The sequence below is a fragment of the Siniperca chuatsi genome, linkage group LG12 (genome assembly GCF_020085105.1).
Source record: "Siniperca chuatsi isolate FFG_IHB_CAS linkage group LG12, ASM2008510v1, whole genome shotgun sequence".
NCBI lineage: Eukaryota > Metazoa > Chordata > Actinopteri > Centrarchiformes > Sinipercidae > Siniperca > Siniperca chuatsi.
This window is the reverse complement of record NC_058053.1, coordinates 24,826,291-24,851,398: the sequence shown is the minus strand read 5'-3', so window position 1 is coordinate 24,851,398 and position 25,108 is coordinate 24,826,291. Positions and strand designations below refer to the sequence as shown.

At 40.0% G+C, this 25,108-nt stretch overlaps 1 protein-coding gene across 1 annotated transcript in view; it reads right to left on the bottom strand.

Moving 5' to 3' along the window:
• The window catches only part of LOC122885475 (aryl hydrocarbon receptor-like), a 34,430-nt gene extending 13,288 nt beyond the window's left edge, over positions 1–21,142 (bottom strand). Inside the window, exons 1-2 of the mRNA XM_044216590.1 lie at positions 20,636–21,142; positions 11,768–11,958 (exon numbers count right to left, since the gene is read on the bottom strand). Coding sequence (XP_044072525.1) covers positions 11,768–11,958; positions 20,636–20,694 — 250 coding nt within the window. The 5' untranslated portion in view covers positions 20,695–21,142. The remainder of the gene's footprint in view (positions 1–11,767; positions 11,959–20,635) is intronic.
• Between the last annotated feature and the right edge of the window lie 3,966 nt (positions 21,143–25,108).

Here is a 25,108-nt window from a genome sequence, read left to right as displayed (position 1 = left end):
TGCAAAAGTTGCAAAAGTTGCATCACTACAGGCACTGTTTGGAGTTAAGCAATTGTTCTAAGAGATGTAGTCGTGGGAAAAATTTTTGGTTGTTTATGGTTGAAATGGTTGGACATGCTTGTGCTGCATGCTTTAAGCCTCATTATGATGCAAAAGTATGCAAATAAAAGTATTAGTTAACTGTGGCTCACACACAGCAAGCCAAAAACAGCGTTTTTAGTTCGCTGTTGCAGCACTTGAGTTCATGTGCTTGGTTACATTCTGAAACTGGTTATCATAAGCTAGCACAACTTAAGATTTATCCTGAATTCTTATGGCTTGTATGATTTTAAAGGGTAAATCCACACTAAATGGCATACTGTTCCCTTTGCTTGTATGTGATGCCTTTTACTGTGCAGACTGCATTTTTGCATCCCTGTGGCCGCCCTGTGGACAAGACTCTTTTATGGATCTATAAATAATCTGAATATCAGATCACGAGTGTGCAGCAGTGGAAAAAAACCGCAAAACTGGCTCTCTGGCTTGAAGCGAGCTTCACTTATTGTTGGTCCCCCGCCAGAAGACAGGTTTTCTCATTGGTGGAGAACCGATTTGGCAGCCTGCATTTCTGCACACACATAACACATAGGGGCCTACACAAAAAATAACACACACAAACACACTCAGTCTTCTTGCATCTGCCCCTAGGGGTTTTTTGTAAGCAATAGCCGACAAGAGCGCTTCCCTTATCTGGACGGCCACTACAGGAAAATCCCAGGATATGGCCTCTCCCAACCCGTCCGTCCAGTCCAGTCACGCAACTTCTTTAAGGAGGGAAGGGCCCCCTGAACACTCCCCCTCAAACACAGACACATAGACACCCATCAGCTATAACTCACACAGCGTTTACACAAACACCCAGACCTGCACAGCCTGACAAGCACACATCTACACCACACAAAGCTGCAGGCCTGACACACAATGCAATCCACTGGAGAATAACTGCAGCTGCCCTGACCAAACCAGATCGAGTTGCAACTGCAGCTTTCCATGCAAACACTGATAATAAGAACTGAAACCCCAAGTCTCTGTAGACTGATTTAATCGTGTAACACCCATGAACCCCAAGACAGTAGTAAATTTTGTCTTTGACATCTGATTATTAAAAAACAAAGAGCAAAAGAAAGAATGTAACATTGTAAACAGCTAAAACAGCCCGTTTACTATATTTAACAGTAATGACACAGTGTCATACAAAACATTTTACAGCTGCCGTATAAGTTTCTTTCAATACGTTCAAACTCTTTTTCAAGCCAAGGTGTAATTTGACACCAAGAGAGGTCACTTTTCAGCATCAAACTATAGCTTCATGTTTCAGAAAACAGGCCATTATAGGATTGGTGAAACGCAGAGCATGCTTTTGATACAAGATTCACTCCAGGCAAACATCCCTGTCACTCAGAGAATGAGATAACTTCTAAAGGATTTGACGTCTTTTCATCATGGGGTAATTAAGTGAAATCCAAAGAACTATGAGGGGCCGGAGTTTTTCTACATGCAATCCAGTTTGACTATTCAGGGAAACAAGTTAAAGCAACGGAAAACAAGTTCAGAATAAAGTAGTGGCAGTGAAGCTTGAAGCACTGAATAGTAAAAAATTAAACGCAGACATAACTGGCTTAAGTCTTATATTTTGGGCAGTGTTCAACATGACGGATGGTGAGAGAAAAATAGAAAACAAATAATGAAAAATAAAACTGAAACCAAAAAACTCAATCTTGAAATGTTGAACTAAAATGACCTATGTACACAGTGTCTACTTTAAAGTATTAGCATGTGATATGGAGTTTGGACACACTGAAGGAGAGAAAGGGGAAATGCTGTCACGGGTTGGAAGTCTGCCAGATTCAGAGAGAGTATGAAGCATGCCAGCAATGCATAGGGGACTATTATCTTGATTTGAAAACATTTAGTTCCAGTAGATCCTGTACAGAGATCTCTGTTCTCACGCAGAAGTGCAGGAAAGGGCAGTGTTTGCAACAAATAACAGCCAATGAGCTGGGTCACTCACTCCATAGGTTCAACCTCCTATTAGTCTTTTGATTAATGTCCCCGTTTACTTCCATGACTTCAGGGGAAGGAAACACCTCCGTTTTTTCATGATCAGACAAGAGTGTCATCTACGCATGTCAAGGAAAAGAAGGAAAGAGCAGCTCTGGATGGAAAACAGAGGTTTGCACAGCCAGCCCAAGGCTTATTATGGCTTTGGAGGCACTATTTTGCAATAATAATTTAAAGGAAAAATTACAAGTTACAAAATCCTATTATAATGGACATTTTTCATTTGCAATGACAATGTACAACAGATTCAGTTGTACCAGGTATTTTTTCTCTGAGTGATTTTTATTTTCATCAATTGTAGGTAACTGTGTTGGTCATCACACCTTCTTTAGGGCCCCAAAAAGCTTTGAGCCAGCCCTGTAAATTTGAAGAGCTTTGTGTACTGCAGCACAAAACCCACAATCAGACCTTGACGATCAAAATAAACAGTGATCATATATAGGCCTGTCACGGTAATCACGTTATCGACTTATTGTACGATACATGGACGTGACATCGATCATTTTTGCTGACCTCAATATTGCCCGTTGTGTTTACATGCGCGTTTGTTTACATAAGAATGTCACCAACATTTTAGCCAACATGATGCCAGAATAAATAGCACGGTTTTCCCTACCATTATAAGTTTTGGTGCCACACACAGTGCCTAAGCCCAAAATAGAAAAAACTATGCTGGGACACGTTTTTCTCTCATTTCTGGTCGCCTTGCTTCTGTCCTCTCGTTGTCTGCCCTGTGTGGAGTTTCACCGTGGGCGGGGCTCAGGCAGCTCCACCACACACACACACACACACACACACACACACACACACACAGTGGCGGCTGGGCAATAGAGGGCGCTAGGGCGTCGCCCTCCTTGAGCCTTTGAGCCACAAAATTAATAATAATAATAATAATTAGAATAAATTAAACAAATTGTCGATATTTGTGTGTTTGAACTATTGAATAATATGAGCAATATGTGTAAAATATGAAAATCATCTGCGCAACATATATGTGTTTCCTACACGTCCCCTCCACCTGTCTGCATGTCTCACGGGAGGCAGGTCTGAGTAGCAGTTTAGCCAAAGATATGTATGACATATGTATGTAACGTATGACATAAAATTTAGCCAATCAGCGTCCTCAAATCTAATCTGAAAAGAGCGATTTTTTTATCGCCGCAAGCAAGCCACTGCTGTAAGGACCTTCTTTTAAACAGTCTATGGTTAGGACCTCTACAGGCGCCATTTTAACTACATGATAATGGTGAGTTCGATCACAAACTTACTCCTCCAAGATCCAACCCTAACTCGGTAAAATCTCTCCTCCAAGATCCGTTTCAGAGGAGAACTTTGGCAGAGAAGCAACAGGTGAAAGAGCTAGGCCCGGATCAAACTGACCTCGCAATCAGACAGCAGGTTAGTGAGAAAGGGAAGCAGTACATGCGAGGCTGGTACACCAGAAATAATAATAAGCTTTATCTATATAGCGCCTTTACAAACCAGAGTTACAAGGTGCTTCACAAAATAAAATACCATACAGATAAAACAAAATATTAAAAAGCATACAGATAAAACAAAATATAAAAACAAAAATTAAAATATTTGAATAGGCATAAAAATATTATACAAATGCTAGTCTGTACAGGTTTTTAAAAGCTTTTTAAAGTGAGGTACTGACTCAGTACTAAAACAGTAAAAGCATGATCCCCTCTGGTTTTGAGCCTGGGCCGTGGAACTTTATCAACATTTGATTTTCTGATCGGAGGGGTCTCAGAGCCGAGTAAGGAGTTAAAAGATCTGAAATTTACAAGGCCTGGCTAGCCGGATGCAGTCTGCTTTTTAAAAACAACGGGGACAGATCCAACATGGACAGTTACGGGACTGAGGGATATGAAGCACCTGTCTGAGAAAGTAAAGAAGCTTGAGAACACCAGGGCACACATGGATAATTTTTTTCAAGCTACCTTTAGCCACATTAGGCAGAGTGCTATGCAGCTGGAAGACGGCCACATGATTGCGGTGAGGAAACACAATGAGGAGGTGGATTAAAACATTTTATCCAAAATAATCGATTGTGTGAAGTTTTGTGGGGGCTTTTGAGTTGGCCTTGCGTGGGCATGACGAGACGGCTGATATTTCCACCCACTGCCAGCTGGTGATTGTGCTAAGCTACATCGATGCCAACAGTAACATCCAACAGCGTTTTTTTCGAGTTCATTTCCAACCGCCAACACCATCGCTACAGCGCTTCTGTAGAGGCTGAGCACCATACTCCCAAATGGACATTGAATAACCAGGTATCAAGCAGATGTAGTCAAACTTTGACTGGTAGTGTACATTGTTCATGTTCAGCCCCAGTGTGCGTTTTTGTGCGATGCGCATAGTTGACATTTTAAAAAAAAATCTCAAATTATTCCATGTGTTAGAGGTCAATTGAAATTTACAAGATAGTTATTATTTGGGGTATTTCTGTCTGTTAACTGTTTTGTATTGGTTATCACGAACCCCACAATTTATTTTTGAGTATAATTCAATTTAATTCACTTGTGAGAGAGTTTTGAAGCAGAAGTTTGCTGGAGTTTACCATCTCTACACTATAGAGCACTTGACTCTCATGCTTATGTCCATTCAAGTGTCTGCAAATTAACACCACTAATTGCACTTCATGTTTACTTCTCCTGATCTTTACCTCCCTATTGGTTTCCCCAACAAAACAAGGTCCATAGGGGCATCTCAGTAAATAAACATTTTCTATTACATGTTTTATATTATACTGAATTTGCCTGTGTGGGGGACCAAAATAAGATGTACTGATGTGTTTGTCAAGGTGTTACTTACTGCTTTATTTTATGTTGGAATAAAATAATTGTAAAATATTTAAGTGCAAAGTAGTAAATCCTTTTTGATACATTCACTTCTTTTGCATTAAATCATACTGGGATGTTTGCTGAAATTGATTGGATATGGCACAGCCCTACCTAGAAAATTTCCACCAGCCGCCACTGCGCACAAACACACACACACAGTGTTACCAACTTAACTTTCTCACTAGATTTAGCGACTTTTCAGACCCTCTTAGTGACTTTATCTCTAAAAAGCGACTAGCGACAAATTTAGCGACCTATTCAGACCACCAGGGAAAAGGCAAGAAATATATTCATATATTATATTGTTACTTATTCACATACATACTGCTCAGAGAAATCGCAGTAGTAAGTGTCTGATTATTTGGCTATTATTATTTATGATTATTAAAATTATTATTATATATATTATATTATATTGATATATATATTATTATATATCAGTCTCTAGGTGGTCAGTCAAAGCTCTCAGAAGGAAGGAATCATGTAAGGCAACAGTTTGAGGCAGAAATACCAACTTTGTCTCCTACAAGATGTCAAAATTTAGCCCTGGCAAATCAGATAGTGAGTACTTGCATGTTGAAGCTGCTGGCAGATGGAGATGAATATAAATGTTTGAAGTCTGGAAATATATGCAAATTACAATCAACACTAAAAGCTAATTTACTTTCCTAGGTAAAAATCTCTGTTTATTTTTTCAAATTCCTTCCGAACCCTAACAGATTTGAATCATAGTCGTTGCAATAATAAATCTTCTGTGTTTCTGATCCTCCAACCAAACTTTGAGTGGGATGACAGCTGAATTTGGTTCGGCACATAAACAAACAGCATTTTTGGAAGACTCTAAATGTCACAGAAAGCCTTGGTGGGCAAGCTCGGCTCCGGCCAGCAGGGAACCAGTTTGGGTATGAAGGGAGATGTAGCGCTGTGGTTTAAAAGCTGGAGAGAACAAACCTTCCAGAGAATGGAAATTGGAAAAAATGAAAACATGATTAAATCTGTCTCCCAGTGGTTGCTTGCATTCTCACGATATACTGAAAGGCGAGTCAGGAATCAAGAGCCAACAGGCAACTTCTGTCACCCCAGTAACATGTCCTCTTCTTACATATTATGATACTGAGTTGACAGGTGAATTATGCTGAGGTTTTAAGGGCACGTATATGTAAAACGCACTTCTTTAAAAAAAAAAAAAATCCTCATAATGAGCCCATCGGGATTCAATAACAAACAAGACTGGGCTTCCCCACACTGATACTCTCTCCTCCAAGCTGCAAACATTTGCCAGGACTTAAAATGTTGTTCTTACCTCTTTATTCCCTCAGTTACACTTGTCATGTGTATGGGTTTGTGCGTACATCGTTCAGATATCCCAAATACCAAATTATATGAAATTATAGCACATGATACAGTGTTACCACATCAACTATGATTGCTAACAGGCCCTGGATGTTTTCAATGAACTTGGAAAGCCAGTCCACATTTTTCTCAAATTTCTAACAGCGTCACACAAATATGTCAGCAGCAGTGAGCCACAAGCCTTTCAAAATATCCAGTACTGCCTCATAAAGTCACGCTATGAGGCGAACAGGCCAGCTTGCTCAGAGAGATCTGCCATTTCAAGGCAGCCATAACTAGCTTGTTTCATTATCAGGTCTTTAAATCTCACTCCTTCCCCCTGAAATTGCTTGTGTTTGTTCTTTTCTCTAAAGCCTAAAGTCTTTAAACAGTTTATGGGATCCTTATCTTAAATTCTAGGCATGCCCCCACTTGAACACCCATCCCAGGCTTATGTTTTGACTGGGATAACCCCAGAGAGTCAACCTTGGTGATCTCGTTTAGATATATAGCAAAGACTCTGTTGTCTGTCTAAATGCGAATTCATCTTGTCCAACTTCATACAATTGAAACTATGGCTAATTTTAAGTTTTCCCACTTGGTGGAAGTTTAGAGCTTTTCATACTGCACAGCTGTGTGCAAATCTGTAAATGTGTATTTACTTTCTCACAAAATCTTATTTTGGGTGAAATGTCTGCTGACTTGGTATTACATTGCGTGAATCCAATGATTTTTAAGCCATTTCTCTCCAGAGTGTAGAGGTCTTTAAACACATCTCCAAACACTGCCCATTCTTACATCAAAGCCAGAGCATTCTCAAACATACCTCTAAAGTTTCCTTATCATTTGATCCTGCCTCTGTAGCGCTGTCCCCTACATTTCCTTAACAGGGGAATGTGTGTTTGTTTCATACATACATTCACTGGTAAACATGCAGTGAGTTGACTGCTGGGTATAGTGCACTTGTTAAATAACAATTAAAATTCACACTATTATGAAACAAATGGTATGGTATCTGTACCAAGCTATACCACCTAAAGGAAACATAAGATATCGAAAGATAAAACTTTCCACACCACATGCCCTCATTAATCTCTTTGTCCATTTCCAGATTTCACGGATGAATTTAAGCTTGCTTAAATGGCTGTCCATACTGAGTAGCTCTAGCAGTTTGTGCCCAAAATGCTATTAGAGCTCTCATTAATCATTTCTGCAGCCGCAATAATTCTCCACAAATAAACGGACAAATGAAGTGTTGAAAAACAAAGAAATCTTTGTGAAACATAAAACTAGGAACCCCAATTACTTGTATGCTTATTTACACAGGACTAATGTCATCAAATTACCATTGGGTTTGATGAAATATGGTATAGCAATCTGTTGTGGAGTTGTACTGAACAGATAATGTACAGCACTATAATTATTACTAACAGGACTCCGGTAAACACTAGCCCTGTGCCATTAGGGTTTTATTCACAATCTGTATTCATTTAATTTATGAACGACTATGTTCTTGAAAGGCTCAATATATAATCTGAGAATGTCCCTTCTACTAGTTTGCAAAGGTCTTATGGTTTAATATTCCGTCCATCATAAGAGTAGCTGCAACAAAATCACAATAATCTTGCAATAAGCTGATCAAGTGTCTGAGAAATCAGTGCCAATATACCACCTGATAATGAACAACTCACTTTTTTTGTCTTCCATTGTGCACTTATCAAACAGCTGTGTCATCAGTACAAAACAGATCCCTTTCAGCTGAGCTTTTCAAAACACTTAGTTGGCACACAAGAAGAATATTGTTGCAGGTATATCATGTGTCACATCCATGCCAGGGCCAACAGGTAAAGGGTGACAGGCTGTGTCTATAAGAATGTGTTTGGTGCCTGTAAAAGCATTCAGGGGCGTTCCATTTTAATCCACACCCTAATACCACTTTCACACAGGAGACAGGCGTTTAACCTGTGTTAAAGGTTAGTCTCTGACTGTTACTGTTAATAGAGACTCCAGTCTGCTGTGTAGTTAGCTACAATTTACTGCTAAACCATAGAATTATGCACAATTACATTACATAAATACCAGTCAAGTTTCCTTTTTCTGGTTCTTTCGCTCACCCACACGTACGCCCTTTCTCTCACTCTCACTTTCTTCAAGGAGTCAACGTTTAAAATAACCTTTAAACATCATCATTGAATTAAGTTTACATCCCTAATAAAGAACCCTGGTCAACACAGCTTCAACAAGGTCAGGAGGAGTGTCATGGCTGGTGTGTTGACCCAGATTTGACCCACACCACAGTGTCTGAATAGGGCATCAGTAATCAGAGGCAACCTTCACATACATCATAATGCAATTAAAGGGGTAGTCCACTGATTTAGTATTACAGTTCCTTAAAGTTAGGGGGCTCATAAGAGACAGATTAAAGAAAGAACAGTCGAAATTAAAGCAGCAGAGGCTGAGGTATCCAAACTTTAATGGCTAGTGTGTGTCAGGCTTCAAAAACATTGGATCCTACATTTCTCAAAATGTTACCAATGGCATCTTTTCCCTGCCAGGAAAACTCTTAACTATATATTTTCAGTTAGTAACTAAAATGTTCTGTTAAAGCCGAGATTATTTCATTAGACTTGACAAACTGCAGAGGCACCGGGGGCATTATTCAACTGTTTTCACAGGCTGTGTAGCACTTGCATAAAGCACAATGAGCAGAACTCCGATGTCAGTGTTATGAAAGTGCCTGTTAACACAATGAACCATCTATGTTTTCACACAGCAAAGTAAACTGCTGGATGAAACATACCAAAGATGTCCTGTTAATGACATGCTTCAACCTTGTCTCATCCATTGTTTTTGTTTTTTATGCTCTCAAGGCTCCAACAAACTTCCTGTTCTTCCAGCTAACAGCCTGCTAACAACTATTTAGTGAGTGGTGCGTCTTTCAGAATACAATGAATATCTTGAAGTGGAGGGGGCGTCTTCAGCCAGTAACTCACAGACTCAAGCGCTGAAACTAAAATTAATGGAACGATCCTGGAATCAACTAATTTTACCCAGAGCAATACGGTCTGATTATTGGAACTGGATAATTGTATGTGTATCTACACAAATGAATGAGTAACTGACCATTTAATCAAAGATTACTTCTTATTACCTGCTGAGACAGCAGAATGAAATAGACTTGTAAATTGTCTACAGTGAGCGCAGATCTACTGTGACAAAGCAGCAGTATTTATGGTCTGATGAGTTGCACATGGGCAGTGTAATGTGACATGTGATTTTGATCCTGCCCTCCACTGCTAAAGGGTACAGACCGTCTTTTCAGTGTGCCTGATTACTGCTGATGTCAAACAAATTGAAGGAGAGGCATAAAGAGTAAGGCAGTGTCAGGGAAGCGAGCAGTGGCATAAACACTGAGAAACTGCAGGGAAATATCTGCAAGTATAAAGCTGCACAAAGAAGAAAAAGAAAAATAACCCAATGGCCCATCACATTCTCCATGACTGTCTTAAGACAGTTATATTGCAAGTTTTTCAATGAAATTTCCAAATGAGATGTTCTACAAAGACCAAACGCCACTGAATATTTTAAATATGCAGTTGTTAGTGTTTCTCACCATTTTAACGTTTGTTTGTGGTCATACCTCTAAAATCCGACACCAGACAGAAAACAGCATGCATTCACAACCAAAAATGATTAAGGATGTCATTTTTTCCTGAAACGACTGCACATGAATGCACCATTACCGCAGCCTTTTAAATCAGTACACAGTTTCAACAGCATTTTTATGATATACAAAGGAAATTTTTGCGGGGGTAATTTTGGAAAGGCTGCCTGATATTGGAAACACAGGTAGTTAGGTCAAATGTCACTTTGGTACAGGGATGTTTTTGGTTGACCTTTAACTAGTGCTTTGTGGGTGAAAATGAGGGTGGTCGGAGAAGAATGGCAGTTAAATGTAAAGGGCAGTGCTGTGATTGGTAAAGGACTCAAACTCTTCTGAGACTTATAAACAACAGAATCTGAGGCTACATGCATAAACTCAACCACTGCCCAAAGCCAGAACATGCATAGCTATTCTTTGCGTCAGATTTATAAATCCACATGCACACATTGGTCTGTTTTATACTGGCATAATTAAACTTGCTAGAGGTGTAGACTGCAACATGCACTGACATTGGATTTCAGCCTTTTTAGATTCACTCTCTCATCTTAATTTATTTTTACTTCATTCTAGCACTTGTCTGGTACTGTAAAATCATGTGTTTGCATGGTCTGAGGCATGTGTGAGGTGCACATATTCTCACTGCATGTCCCTCATTTATCAATACCAGTATATGTGTGAGAAATTGCATGTGTATAGTTTTAGTGTTTAAGCATAATTTATACATCTGGCACCAGGTGTTAGATAAATTGGCCCAAAACTCCTGTAGTGTGAGCCCAGCTTTAGGCCACTTCCTCAGTACTACAGATTTTGTTGACGAAGAGAGCACAGATTTAATGGTACATGTCCAGTATAACTACAAGATCACATAGGCAAAACAATGCACAGAAAATGTACCAAAAAGCAACAAAGACAAGACACATAAATTCTAACGACATCAGTAAAGCCAGAGGCCACCAGGCTACTTACTCAGCAGCCCGTCTGCAATCACCTCAGCTAAAATGTCTGTTTAACTGAAAGCTATCATCTGCGGGTGGTGGAGATGTTATATGCGTGACTCACATATAATTGACTCAAACATGACTCATCAGGTTTTCAAAGCCATGGTGCCTACAAGTTTAATCAACTTACAGTGAAGGCAGTTCATACATTTCTTTGAGTGATTATCAACAGTGATTATTGTAGGTGTTGCTAACAGAGAGGGTGGAGTAAAGTTACAAGTATTGAGGATGTGTTGTTTCCTAAAGCCAGATTCCTGCATGCTTCTCATTCCTGCCTTGGCTGTCAACTGTACTGCTGGTGCATTTGCATATGTTACTCTCAAATCACTTCCAGTTCCAGTGTATCAGTGCTGGCCAAGTTTTTTGCCCATTTATCCAAGCTTTAATTCTACGTAACCCACTCTACCCAAGATTGTATCCATATATGTGTTAATCCATATAGTGCTAAGGTGTTTAAGAAGATGGGATATAAAAAGACTACGAAACTATGCACACTAAACTAAAATTATTTGCCAATGGAACAAAAGGCAATGGCCATGTTTTCCTTGAATTATATTAATATGCCATTATTCTGAATTAGCAGTTATCTTACGTCAACCTAAACAGTAGTGTGAAGTTCATATAGTGCAGTGTAAAGTAATGGAGGTCAGAGTGATGGATGGGCTCATCAGGATGTGTCTTAACAACTCGTGTCCCAGGTTCACGTCCTGACTCATGACCCCATGAAGTCAATGTTAGCATATTTTTTTGACATGGTTACATGAAGGAAATTGTAGGAGATACAGTTACAGACTTGGCTGGTATTTGACCAGCCTGGTCCTCACCTTTGAAGTAGCTCTTGACCCTCAGGTATCCCACACTGAGGCGAAGGACCGACAGTTTGTCCAAACGAGAGCGGACCTCATCATGAAAGGGCAGGAGGTCTGTCAGCTGGTCCAGCTCCCCATTCAGCCGATCCCGGTGGCGCTTCGAAGGGTTCGATTTAACAACTTTATTACCTTCAGAGATCTTCTTTCTGTGGAGTAAAAAAAATATAGCTGGTTACTGAAATGTTAAATATGCTGTTTGAGAAAGCCAGTGATTGTGGACCAAGACTGATTCAGTTCAGGCCTGGCTAACCGGCCCAGCCAGAGTCTGCCATCTGTTGTGGGGTGCAGTATGTCACATGCCAATTAAGCATGAGCCATATTAACGTTTAGCAATGTTCCAAACAGCTTCGAACTTACGAAGGGAGAAGAGAGGCAGCCATAGATGTGACTAATAAACACTGCAGTTCAGGTGAGTCAACAGTACATCAGCTCCCATGATGAGTGTTAGATACAGGAATGCTGTCAAAGCCTCATGAGAGCAGTAGTTGTTGAATGCCAACACAATAACAGAAAATTTCAGAAAGATTGAGCAAAGAAACCCTTCATGAGGAAATACACAGAAACAGAGATAGTGGAACAGAAACTAGCTTAGCTTTTTATAGAGGGACAATATAAAACTGTACCAAGCATCACAAACATATCTTGGTTCTACATAAAAAGAATCACAAAACGTGATGTTGTCACCATCCTCACAGGGTTTATTTTTGCACACCAGTCAGAGAAAAGTCAACTTCTTACTAAACTTGGCTTATTTCCTATAGAAGTAAGTCATGCAAATAATGTAAAAGTTTTTTATATCTGACTGATTATACCATTGACACCTCCTCAATTTAGCTGCTTGAGCTAACCTTCACAGACTGAGAGGATGAACTAATTAACAGCCTGAATCCTTTAAGTCTCAATTAAGAGCTATTAAGGTGATAAGCATTAAACAATGACATTTGCAGCTTAAATTTTCAACTGGTGGATTGTCTACTGTTGGCACTTGACAACTACCTAGCTACAGTAGCTAGCTGCTAACTACCTGTCTGAAAATAAAGTAATGCCATCAGTGAGATTGTTTATATAGAGAAAGATGGACCGGTTTGTTTCAAACATGAAAACAAGAGAGCGGGTTTTTTTTTTCCTCAAGGAAACAATCTTCAGCCCAAAATAAATAGTAGACACCAGCATGCAAAATATACAACGTGACCACAAGTCATTCCATTGGCTACTTATGTAGTTTGTCAAAATGGAAACCAGTTTTTTACCATGACAGCTGCTTTAGTTGCTCTGCTTGACTTTCACTTTAGGGGCAACAGGGTTTGAGACCACCCATGCTCAAGTACAAAATGCAAACTCATAAGGCTTGCTGGAGATACATGTCATTACTCACAAATCAGACACACATGCTGCACCGGGAGTGAAACCAAGTATCAGTGAAAGAGAGCAATGGGGACGGCATTCCTTCACTACACACAGCTTTCAGGTCCTAAAAAGCCTATATATTCATATTGACTACATGTGATGGTAAAGAACCTTTTTTGGAGTTTTCAGAAACCACCCACCTCAAAATATATGGAAACTCATTGCTGCCAGGAAAAAAGGTCTCAAGAGTATAGTAAGTATCTTACAATTATGATATAGTAAACCAAAATTATGATAGTATAGATATGCTTTCTTAAATTGTAGTATCTCACATTCATGACAGAATTTAATTTCCATCATTCTTAATTTTTCATATATTTATTTGTTTACTTAGTAGGAATAATCTTGTACAAGTTCAGTCTAGTGAATGTCAAAATGCATACATCCTCAGATGGGTGGGAAAATAATCCACATCCTTAGATGCATAAAAATCTCGATTGAGACGATTCTCTGCAAAAATGCCGGCTGCCAGCTAAGATCCGACTACTCGCCTCTGCCAGGCCTGCTTATTTTATATACAGCGTTAAAGTCACATTTTGCAGAAGGAATGGGGAGTCTAACAAGGTAACAGGGTTATTTACCAAATGAGATAAACGTGATGTTAATAAGCAACAGCCACTCTGCCCCTCGATGTTGTTTAGTTACCATGTTTAATGAAAAAATTCTGAAAAGAGCCAATACCTCTGCTAAAAACACATCTTTAATCTACGTACTGACAAAAGCTTTGCTGCGTGCACTGAGAAAGCGATTAAAATAATGGCTATGCTCTGCTTATGAAATATGAATTATTGAGGTTAATTAACTTAATTATTATTAAGTTATTATTATAAGTTAAGTTATTAACTGTTGATCAGTCAGGAACACTCTCATCACAGAAATGCAATGCAACCCCCCGGTATACAAGAGTGGGCCTAAGAAAGACACAATACCATTTCCCTTAGAGCCAGGTTAGGACTTTGACTAAAAAGGTGGAGGCTCTGGTGGTGGAGGCAAAGCTTTGCCAGCAGCAGCGGTCAGTGAGGCAGCATTAGTGTAGCAGAGATCAGTGAGGAAGGAGTCATGTTTAAATGGGCCGCCTTGTTATGAGAATGGGCTGTGATTGGTGTGTGACTGATTAGAAACAAGGATTCAACCAGCTGGCAGTCAGCTGATTACAGCTGGGGCGTATGACTTCAGTGTCCTGCATGAACTAACGCAATGCTTCATTTGTCATTTTATGATCAGACCTTACACTTACTAAGCTACTGTAACAACTACCATACACATCTTGAGCGGGAGACTGATTGTGGACTCTAGTCACTGTTTTTTTATTTTTTTATTAAAGCCAGAGTCTACAGCTGTTTAAACTGACTGAGACCCAGCTGATAGCAGCAGGCTGTTGCTGTGTCCTGTCCAATCACATACATGTATATGATGTAGCATGAGACACCCAATCATTGCATCCCTCTGAGTGACAGCTGAGCTGTGACAAATCTATGTGTGGTAGAGATTGCACTAAAAGCAGCAAGCAATGATGATCAAGACCTAACCAGAATAAAACTGTATACATTTGATCTGTTACATTAAAGACCCTTGCACTGTAAAAGTATTATTATTGATGGTATTGAATTTATGGGTGTCAACTAAGTATGCTCTGATTGAAAATCATCTGATTTTCATTACAGATTACCCTTTGGTTGGAAAAAAAATATGATAAGGCAAGTAAATAAACATCCCCCAAACAGCGTTTTCATTGCCTGATCTGTCATGGTTACTGATCTCAGTAGCTCTTTTAGATTTTCTTAAAAGGTCCAGCGTGTAGGATTTAGGGGGATCTAGCAGTGAAATTGCAGTTGGCAACCATATGAATACCGCTCGCCTCACCCTCCCCCTCCAAGTGAGTAGGAGAAACTACGGTGGCCGCGAAACCTGCGAAAAACGCAAACGGCCCTATTTAGTTAGTGTTTGGTTTGTCCGTTCTGGGCTACTGTAGAAACATGGCGGTGTAACAGGGCGACCTCCGTGGAAGGGGATCTGCTCCCTATGTAGATAAAAACGGCTTATTCTAAGGTAATTAAAACACAACTATTTTTATTTTCAGGCGATTACACACTAATGAAAACATACTTACAAATATTATATTCCATTTCTGCCAATAGATCCTCCTAAATGTTACACACTGGACCTTTAAGCAGGAGTTTTCTCTGTAAATATTTAGGAAGAGGAACCAATCGGTGATCTCTATCAGACTCTATCTAATTCTAATCACATTATCAGTTGGTTTCAGCCCTAAAACACATCAGAGTATCCTTAGCGTCAACAACTTATCCAGGTCAATTACCAAAGCATGTCTGCAGTTTCAGGCTGTAAATGCTATAACTTTCCCTAAATTTCTCTCTTTACCGAAACTTTGGTTAATGATAGGCTATAAAATTTCCTCCACTGCCACTGAATAGTCTGCAGGGAATGCAGCCTGAACTTGATTGCTGGCTTCAGACCCGAGCTGTACCTTCTCAGAAATGGAGCAGGACTGATCTCACTCTCAAGAAATGCCTAGCAGAGACAAAAGCCAGCATTCAGAACCATTTTTCCACCTTGATTTGCTATAGATCTCGGGGTTGATCAGCAGACATCAGGGCGTTCATTGTAGGAAAGAGGAATGTTTTACCTCATCCCTCGAGTTCTATTTGGATTCCTTATCTCAAGGACAAAAGAGAGACAGAACTCAAGCACATCTGTCTCAGAGTCAAGGCAGCCCATGTTGTACTTAGTCTGCTGTAATGAAACTGACACACATTTGCTCAAAGCAGGCAACACTGCCAGATCCAGAAGGATGACTCAGTGGCTCAAAAACATGGAAAGCATGCTTTCTATACACATGTTTGGCAAACACAGACTGCAAATTTGGAAGGAGGATAGTTTACACAAGCAGGCTCTAGTCTACAAAGAGCTTTCCAGACAGAGAGGTAAAAAATAGAATAGAGAACTCCCACAAAATAACATATTTTGTACATAAATGTACAAGAGCAAAGATGATGAATGGGTTACAACAAAAGTAGTTCTATTTAACAATATCCTACAGAGTAGAGCAAGGTTTTCTGTTACTTTATGCTCATACTGAGAGAAAAACCACTCCACAGAAAATGTGGTGAATACTGCTCTCCAGTTGCATCATACAACACAAAACAAAATTAAGAAGCGGCATGAATGCGCACAAAAACCAAGGACAGATACAATCCGAGGCACCACTTTGCCAAGAAATTGCTAAATTCCCAGACCAGCTTCAGAGCTATGTAGAGGCAATAGCGTGACACGGAATATTCAATATTCAGCTATGTTCTGGAGAAACTATGGATGTGGAAGAGTGTTTGAAACATGTGGAAACAGTGGAGAACTGGATGCAGAAGTTTCTATGAGAAGTGAGAAGTCCATTGAAAGTACCATCCTCCGGGAGGGAACAAGCCACATACTCTTTCAAACACTGGCTTCAGCTCAGGTTTGCACCAAAAGTTTTTATAAGCTCTTGGGTTGGGACTGGTTTGGGCTAAAACTTCTGGCCTGGGTAGTACTCTGGGACGCAGCCTCTTCTGTTGTCCAGTAGGGAAGGGAGGGAGGCATGCTGGTTGCTTCTCTTATTGTAATTTTTTTTTACTTTTAGAGATGCTGCTCCACAGTACTCAGACAGTACTCGTGTCTGGAAAAAATCCCAATCTGTTACAAGGAGTCAAAGACACATCTGTTCAAAACTAAATTTTTTTCCCTACACACATCAGGAGCAATTTGGGGTTCAGTGTCCTTTAGGGCACTTTAACATGTGGACAGGAATAACCAGGGATCAAACCTCCAACCCTACTTTTAATGGCCTACCAGCTCTACCACCTGAGCAACAGCCTTATTTGTTTTACCTTGCTCCACCATGCAAACACAACATAATGATATATGACTGATCGAGAAACATCACAGCTTTCAAATTTTAATGAGATAATGATAATATAACAATAAAAAAATGAGTTTAAGCTACATGAATTGATATTCTTACACAGCTATAGTATTTGTTATTCTATTGTTAGCTGTTAGCTATGTACACTCACCATTTAGGTTTAATTTCAAGCTCTGTCATAAATGGAGACATTTTTCCTGTAAGAGTGCTAGACAGCGATAAAAAGTGTTTAACGGGCGTTTGTGAGGATTCCTCTTTGAAAATGAAACAAAGGGCAAAGAACAAAGAGCAACTTTGTTGCTGTTCACCGGGCGTGTTCTGGTGTTCTGCCAAACCTCTTATCAGCATGTCTGCCTGTGAGTGTTTCTCACAATCCCTTTAGATTACTGTGCAAAAAATATTTGCATTGGTGAAGCATATTATGCATTCTTATTAAGGATACACTTGCTAAAATAAATACATAGTCACATTATAAAGTGTTTAATTTATAATCCACTTAGTTTTAAGTACGCACTCACACACACATTACCACTGTACTCTCAGGGGGGCATTTTTGACATTGGAAGTTAAGTACATGACCCAGTGGTAGTTAAAGGTTCTGTAAATGAGATTCTGAACAATAACATAGCGGCAAACAACTCTTTGCTATGTAAAGATATAGTGAATTAATGGCGTCCTGAGCAGAGAATGACGTCACACTCCCTCTGCCTGTGTTGTTACGGCAGCCTCTCTGTGCTTTGTTTATACGTCTGCATCGGCAGCGCGTGCACGTGAGTCCCTCTGTGAAACGGTCCGTCCGTGAGGAGAGCGATATAACGGCTGTTTCTTTTCTCAACTAACACGGTGAATCAAGGATTTATTTCGAACGAACCTGAGTCGGTGGTTGTTGGAACAGTGGAAAGACTAACAAAAACGGTTTTGGTGAGTTTTATTTTGTGTCTTTCCAGTTTGAATGAAGTGTGTTTTATGATTATCTGCGGTAAAATGACTGTTTTTCTCAATGGAGTCTGGTGGGCCGTAGCGCCCACTTGTTTTGATCTGAGATGCTGGTGCTCTAGTGCGACATTTAGTGGCAGTGAATGTCACTTACAGCTCCTTTAAATGCATGAGAACAAAGTTGCTTGCAAATTGATTCAAAGTGGCTGCTTTAAGAGTGGAAGGCTTGTTCTCTTTTGAAAAACGCTACGTCGAATACATTACATGGGTAGTTTTTTATAATATAGTAGGACGCGTGGCAAAGGGGTCCGGGTAATAAAACAGAGAATTTGGACGGCCATATCTGCCATGGAATGCCCCTGTGTAGTGACCACAGCTTTTTACAATCAGGCTCAATGGTGCCTTTGTGCAGCTGAGCCCAGCTGGCCGTCCAGGAAACCTCAGTCCTCATTGCACAGACCCACATCTTCAGAAACACAGACGTCTGCACACAGGCCACCTTTTTATTTTGGGTTTTTCACTGGGAACAGCCTATACGCAATTTGCCAGATCACTATAAAACATATCTATAGCCTACTACACTCTGTTGACTCATAGTGCATCTGTGTTTATCAATATGATTTAAAATAATTGTAAAATGGTAGTTGTAACCGCTACATGATACACAAATACTGCTTATGTAAACAAACCTCTACTTGGATTTAGTTTGTTGTCTATTGTTAACCCTGTATTAAAAGAGACATCAATCAATTCAAAAGTAATAGCAGGAAACAGTCCTGTGTTTTGATTTGTGGAGGGCAAGGCCTTTTGTTTACAATTGGACCAGAAAAGGTGCCTTTAATTAACTGTAACTATACACTATTGCTAAGAATAACATTTGGGGTCAGCTGACGAATGTCCAATATTCCCTCTCCTTTTAGCTCTATTTTGGTCTCCACCAACTCCTGAGAAAAATATCTGGCTTTTCAGCAACTAAGTGCTCCACTGTGCTCACTAGCTAGTCGCTAACTTTGTCTGTCTGTCGTTTGGTGCCGGGCAGGTAGCGCGCAGTGCAAATCAGAAGTGTTTGTCAACTTGTCCTCTGAGAATGTGATGGACATTTGGGATGAATGATATGCAAAAAATAAAAAATAAATAAATCATATTGTGATTATTTTGACAGATATATGATGATGATGTGATTTTTGCTGGGGTCTGTACCAAACAAGTATGTTCCCTTACCTCTGGAGAATATGATTTGTAGGCCGGGGCGTCTCTGTAGCACCACCATGCTTCATTTAGAATGTTATGTTGTGACACATTTAACCTTTATCAAAAAATTGCAGCTCCTGCGATTTGAATATTGCACTTGGCCATATTGCATTTCGATAATATTTGGATTAATTGTTCAGCCCTAATGGACATTTCAGAAACCAACCCATTATTTAATTAACTGAGAAAGTAATGTGCAGATGAATCGACAATAAAAATATTTGTTTGTTGCAATCCTACATATAATGCGTTTTAAGAAGTCCCACAATGCAGTAGTCAGACTACAGGTGGACAAGCCCCAACATTAAAATGCTGCTTGTATGTCAATGCATCAATAATTCAACACTGAAAAGGAGCAACTCTTCGACTATTGTTTGAGTACATTTTGATGCCGGAGTAAGAAACTAAAACCACTACTGCTACTATTTCTCTGTTGTTGTATTGATACGTTTACTTAAGTACAGCATTTGCGTACTTCTAACTAACTGTAATGTCACGGTTTGCCGTGAAATAAACTTTAAGAAAAGATAAGAAAAAGAAACAAGAGGGGAGGAAAAGCGAGGAACAGGCACTACAGCTCACACACACACACACACACACACACACACACACACACACCATGAAGCTCGAGGCCGTATCAGATTACAATAACATACTCGGAGCCCCCCCCCTCCGCCTTCCTCGGAGCATCGCGTGAGAGCAGCAGCCGACTCTCCAACTTGATTGTGATTAATGTGCGAGGACAAGATATCCATGCCAGATCCAAGCTAGACACATTCTTAAGGTAGTCCGCAACAAGTGGAAAACAAAACCAGAAGAGACCATAACCGTCAACACAAAACCACACATTACCGGGTCTTACTCGTTATTCTGGCTAAGTTTTCTCTCTAAGTTTTACCTTTGAGTTATAGATATTTAGTTGACATATCGATGATAGGAGTTTACAAGAGGATGCGGTTAATTCGGTGAATCTCTAATTGGTTTTCATAACTTGCCGAATATGAGCCAGTCTAATTTATAACAACTTTTCAAAATGAAAGCACTAATTAAATTCTTTACCCACCTTTCTATAACTCTCAGCATTGTTAAGTACACTGAAAGTTAGGTGGGCTCTGGCTCTAGCTGGTGCATTTGCTGCACTGGCCAACGTGAAACGTACTTAAACTTTATCTTGGACTTGCGTGCGTAACGTTGCAGTTTCACGTAGATATAATCGGAGTAGCCACAAAAACGGCCATCTGAATGCATAAAGAGAAGAGCTCTTAAATCACATAAATCTGTTCAGCACAACAGTTTCCGACAAGTCTTACTGTTTGAGAACAGGCTTCTTCCTCTTCTTGTTGGCATAAGACCCTGGGTTCCCCAACATGGTGTCACTTCGTTTAATGCTCACTAACTTGACGTTAGGCTAACAGTCGCTTCACTCATCCACTCCTTCGCTACCAAGGCCTCCTCTATCCATATGGCGACAGTCGGTGGTCCGTCGTTTATTCAGCCAGTGAGTCCAAAACTCCCAATTTAAAAAGCTGCCGGGGCACGCGCAGGTTTGGTGCCGCGTAGACAAATCCGGTGGGCGGTCACTGTCGCTGACCTTGGTCGGCGGTGCGGTGCGGGTGAGATTGAGGCAGTAGACTGAATGCTGCTGGTAAGTTTTGTGAGAGGGAAGAAAGGGAAATTTTTTAGGGAAGTTTGGCGCAGAATTCAGCCTATGTCCAACCCGCCGTCTTTGGATAAACAAAGCAGGCTTATTGCTATTATTCAGTCACTTGAGTTTTCCTTCTTTTTCTTGCACGGGGCGTTTTCAGGAAATGTGTATGTACAGTCTGTCAGAGCTGTGTTTTAAGGTGGACTGGACTCTATGTGACTGTCAAGTAGGCTGTTTCTGCTTTTGCAATATCCCGAATGTGTGTGTGTGTGTGTGTGTGTGTGTTTTAAAACTTAGTCGGGAAAATATGTTCTTTGGCTGAGTTTTCTCACCACAGCAGGAAATATCACAGAAAAGTTTCCCTAATAACTAACATAATATCTGATGCACACATATCATCGTTTGTAACTCGCTACAACTACTTTAGAAGCATCATCATCATTTAGCCACTATATTACTGTGTGCTGTTGTAATCATATATTAAGATACAGAACCCATGTACTTTATTCTCTGCTAGATAGAATAAACTAATGCTTACACATTCATGATTTATTTAAACAAATAAAAGACATAACAACACAAACAAACAAAATCCAATGGACTCTTATTAGAAATAATTAGGATTAGGTTCGGTTCTATATATATTTATGAATTAATGAATTACATCTCAGCACCTGTGGTTGGCACAGAGCATCAAGCAATACAATGTCCAGTATGGCCACTGGCTGCTTCAGGTTTTATACAAAGGTGACGATTGTTCTAGTACAGGGTAAGTAAAAAAATAAATAAATAAAAGTAACTTGTAAACTATGCCCGTATTTCATACTACATATTTTATTGCATGGCTAAAACTATGTTAACACTCAATCAAACTAATCATTACACCCATATGTGATTTAGCATCTCATTCCAAAACAATGGGCATTAGTATGCTAACATCAACCTCCACTCTTTCTGGAAATGCCTTCCACAAGATTTTGGACCTCGGCTGCAGCAATTTGCTCCTATTCAGCCGCAAGAGCATTAGTGAGATCGGCCAGTGATGTTGGCCGACGTTTCCTCTCCAACGGGCTTGAATCTCTTCCACGCTGAACTGTAAAAACCATTTCTTCATGGACCCGGCTTTGTGCATAGGGGGCATTGTCGTGTTGAAACAGGAAAGGGCTTTCCCCAAACTGGTGCCACAACAATGGAAGCACACTATTGTCCAAATTAAAATGCTGTAGCATTAAGACTTCCTTTTAAATGTCTTGGAACTAAGGAGCCTCGCCCAAACCACTGAAAAAAGCCCTAGACCAAAAGTACTCTGATGTACGTGGACAGATGTGTCCACTATCCACTTACATTTAGGATGCTATTTGGTAACACTGAGCATTTCTAAGCAGCGTTTAAACATTTAACGAATGGTTTATAACAGCCTCTAATGTAGTTGTGAGCAGATATAAAGACATCTTTAAGTGTTTATTAATGTACAGTATTTGTCGACAGTTATGACATGAAGACATTCAATATTATTACAACTGTGTTTTTACTATATTGTCATTCATAATATGTTTATACAGCAGCTTCCACTTATGAGTGTCCACAGGGGGAGTTATAATTGTTAACAAATACATTAATAAACACTTATATCTGCTTACAGCTACATTATAGTGTGTTATAAACCATTTATTAACTGTTTATGTACCGCTTATAAATGATAATCGGGGGATGTAAAGTGTCACCCGCTATTAGCCAACGATGCAGTGCACAAAGGAAATGGAGCTGCTTACTGCTTCAAAAAATTCAGACATACACTCAGTTGCCAGTTTATTAGGTGCACCTAGCTAAAACTAATGCAGTCTAATACAACAGTCCTGCTAGAGATCTTACCTTCATGAAGATTATAATGGTTTTTTTTTTTTTTTAGAGGTGTTGATTTCAACTTTGCTTCTATTATTTTGCTCGCCCATTTATATCAATGAGGGCAGGCTGGATAACAGAAACGCCTCTCTGCATACCTGTTTGATGTTTTGATTTCCTCAGTTATTTGAAAAGCAGCTTTCTAACATTTGACACAAGTTGTTGAAAAGGTGATTTACCTCACCACACATCAGTGACAGCTAGAGACATGTTGCCGACAGTTCCCATGGAGACCATTCACACCCTAAGCTTTCCCCAGCCCGCCTCTGTAAACAGCAGTGTTTATCTTGGGCACACTGTACTTCCTCATAAGAGCTGTCTGTCATGTTCACATTCCCTGCTCGAAGTTTGTCACTGGTTCAAGTACTAAACTCTGTTTTCTTGATGGCACAAAAGAAAGCACTTTAGCTTTTGATCATGACAGGCTGACATTGTAGAAAATCCTGACTGCATGATTTCACTTTTGTGTCACAACTAAATTATTTCACCTCTAAATGCATGATCTGATTCGCTATTTTGAAACAAGAGAGTTTTTGTTTTGCTGCCTTTAGTAAGCGGGTGTTTAGTGTTTTTACAGACACAGCTTTATTGTTTGTGTCACTATTGTCAAAACAGTGCAGTGTTGTTTCCGTATTGCCCTTTGAATAAACAGAAAAACTGTAACACACACACACGCACAGCAGCAAACCTCAAAGTGCAATACATCTAAAAGAGAGGAAAGCAGGCATTTCATGCTTTCATTAGGCACTTTAGCAGAGTTTGCAGCATATCTTTGACAACTGAGAGTCTGACTGCTGGATGAGAGAGAGACACCCGAGGTGGAGGCTTTGACGTGGAAGCTCTGCCATGTCTCTGTCTCTGTCTCTGAGCAAGGATACTCTTTGCCTTCAGGCAATAGAGTGCCGCAGGGATGACATATTTTTGTAGGCCAGCCCGGAAGTTAGCATTGCCCTGGCTCCCTCGACAAAAAAACCTATGGGATTTTTCCATTGCATGTTGGATTATTGCAGAAACTAAGCTCTATGGCAAACAAAAGTTTATGATACTTACACATTTTGCTCAGCAAGATAATCTTCACAAATGAACACCACTTTATGATTTTTGAAGTGTAAATTCGCAAGTGGGATATTTACTGACATATTTTATGTTGTGGAAGAAAACGTGGAAAATCTCTAAAGCTCGGGTCAACCACAGATCTTATTTCAGGCATCTCACCAAAAACCCATTAAAAACCCCCATTGACTTCGAGACGAGGGAACTGGAAGTGCAAAAATGCGAACTCATTTCCGGGTTTTAGGACTCATTCCTGCAGCATTCTGTAGGTATCAACAATCTGAAAAGGACATGATCAGAGTCATGATTTTGAGGTCTGGCATCAACTGTATAGACGGTACATTTTTATAAACAGTGGGCAAACATAGTAAATAACTTGACTTGAAGGAATTGTTTTTAGTTGTTGGTTATTTTAACTGATGGACTTGTTGGTTTGTTGGTGGGTTGGTTAAGCTGCAGACTTTAAACCTGTCTGATCACTGGTGTTGAAGTCCTTTTGTAAAGCTTTGTCTCACAGAGTACGTACCCCCACCCCCCACCCCCACCCCCAAGATCTCTGCAAGGATTATTATCAGACAATGTAAAATATAATAATATTAAATATAACTTCATAGGGGATAAATCATCGGCCCACGGCTGCAAACTCCACAAACTATCAGCGCCTCGTGAGAAAACATGCTCACGGCAGGGGTGGTGGAAAAAGAGCCACTTCCTGCTAGTATAATGGTGAGAATACCTCAAGTCCTGGGGCCGGTTCCACAAAGACAGACCTGTCTGTAGTGTCAGACCAGTCTTCATTCTGCTCTCAGATTAGTCTAATGCAGTAGTGTTTAACAAAAATGAAGACTGACCTCTTTTAAGCCGAAAACGTTTACCACCCTACCCACAGGCTAACTCGGAACAAAAAGCCATGTTTCCATGGTAACAATCAGTGACAGTGGCTGACTAGTGTTTCCTTGGTAACAATCAGTTACATCAAATGACAAAGCAAAAAAATGTGCCTGATATGAGACAGAATTGTCAACTCGTTACACTCCATTTCCACTTCCATCATGGTGGAGTGGGCAGAGTCAAAGGTCTGCAGGCAGGCAGACAAAAAATGACTCGTAATTTGTGGTTTGCTAACAATGTTGTGGAGCGAGCAATGAGAAGGGAAAGACTGTTTAGAGACCGCAGTAACCTG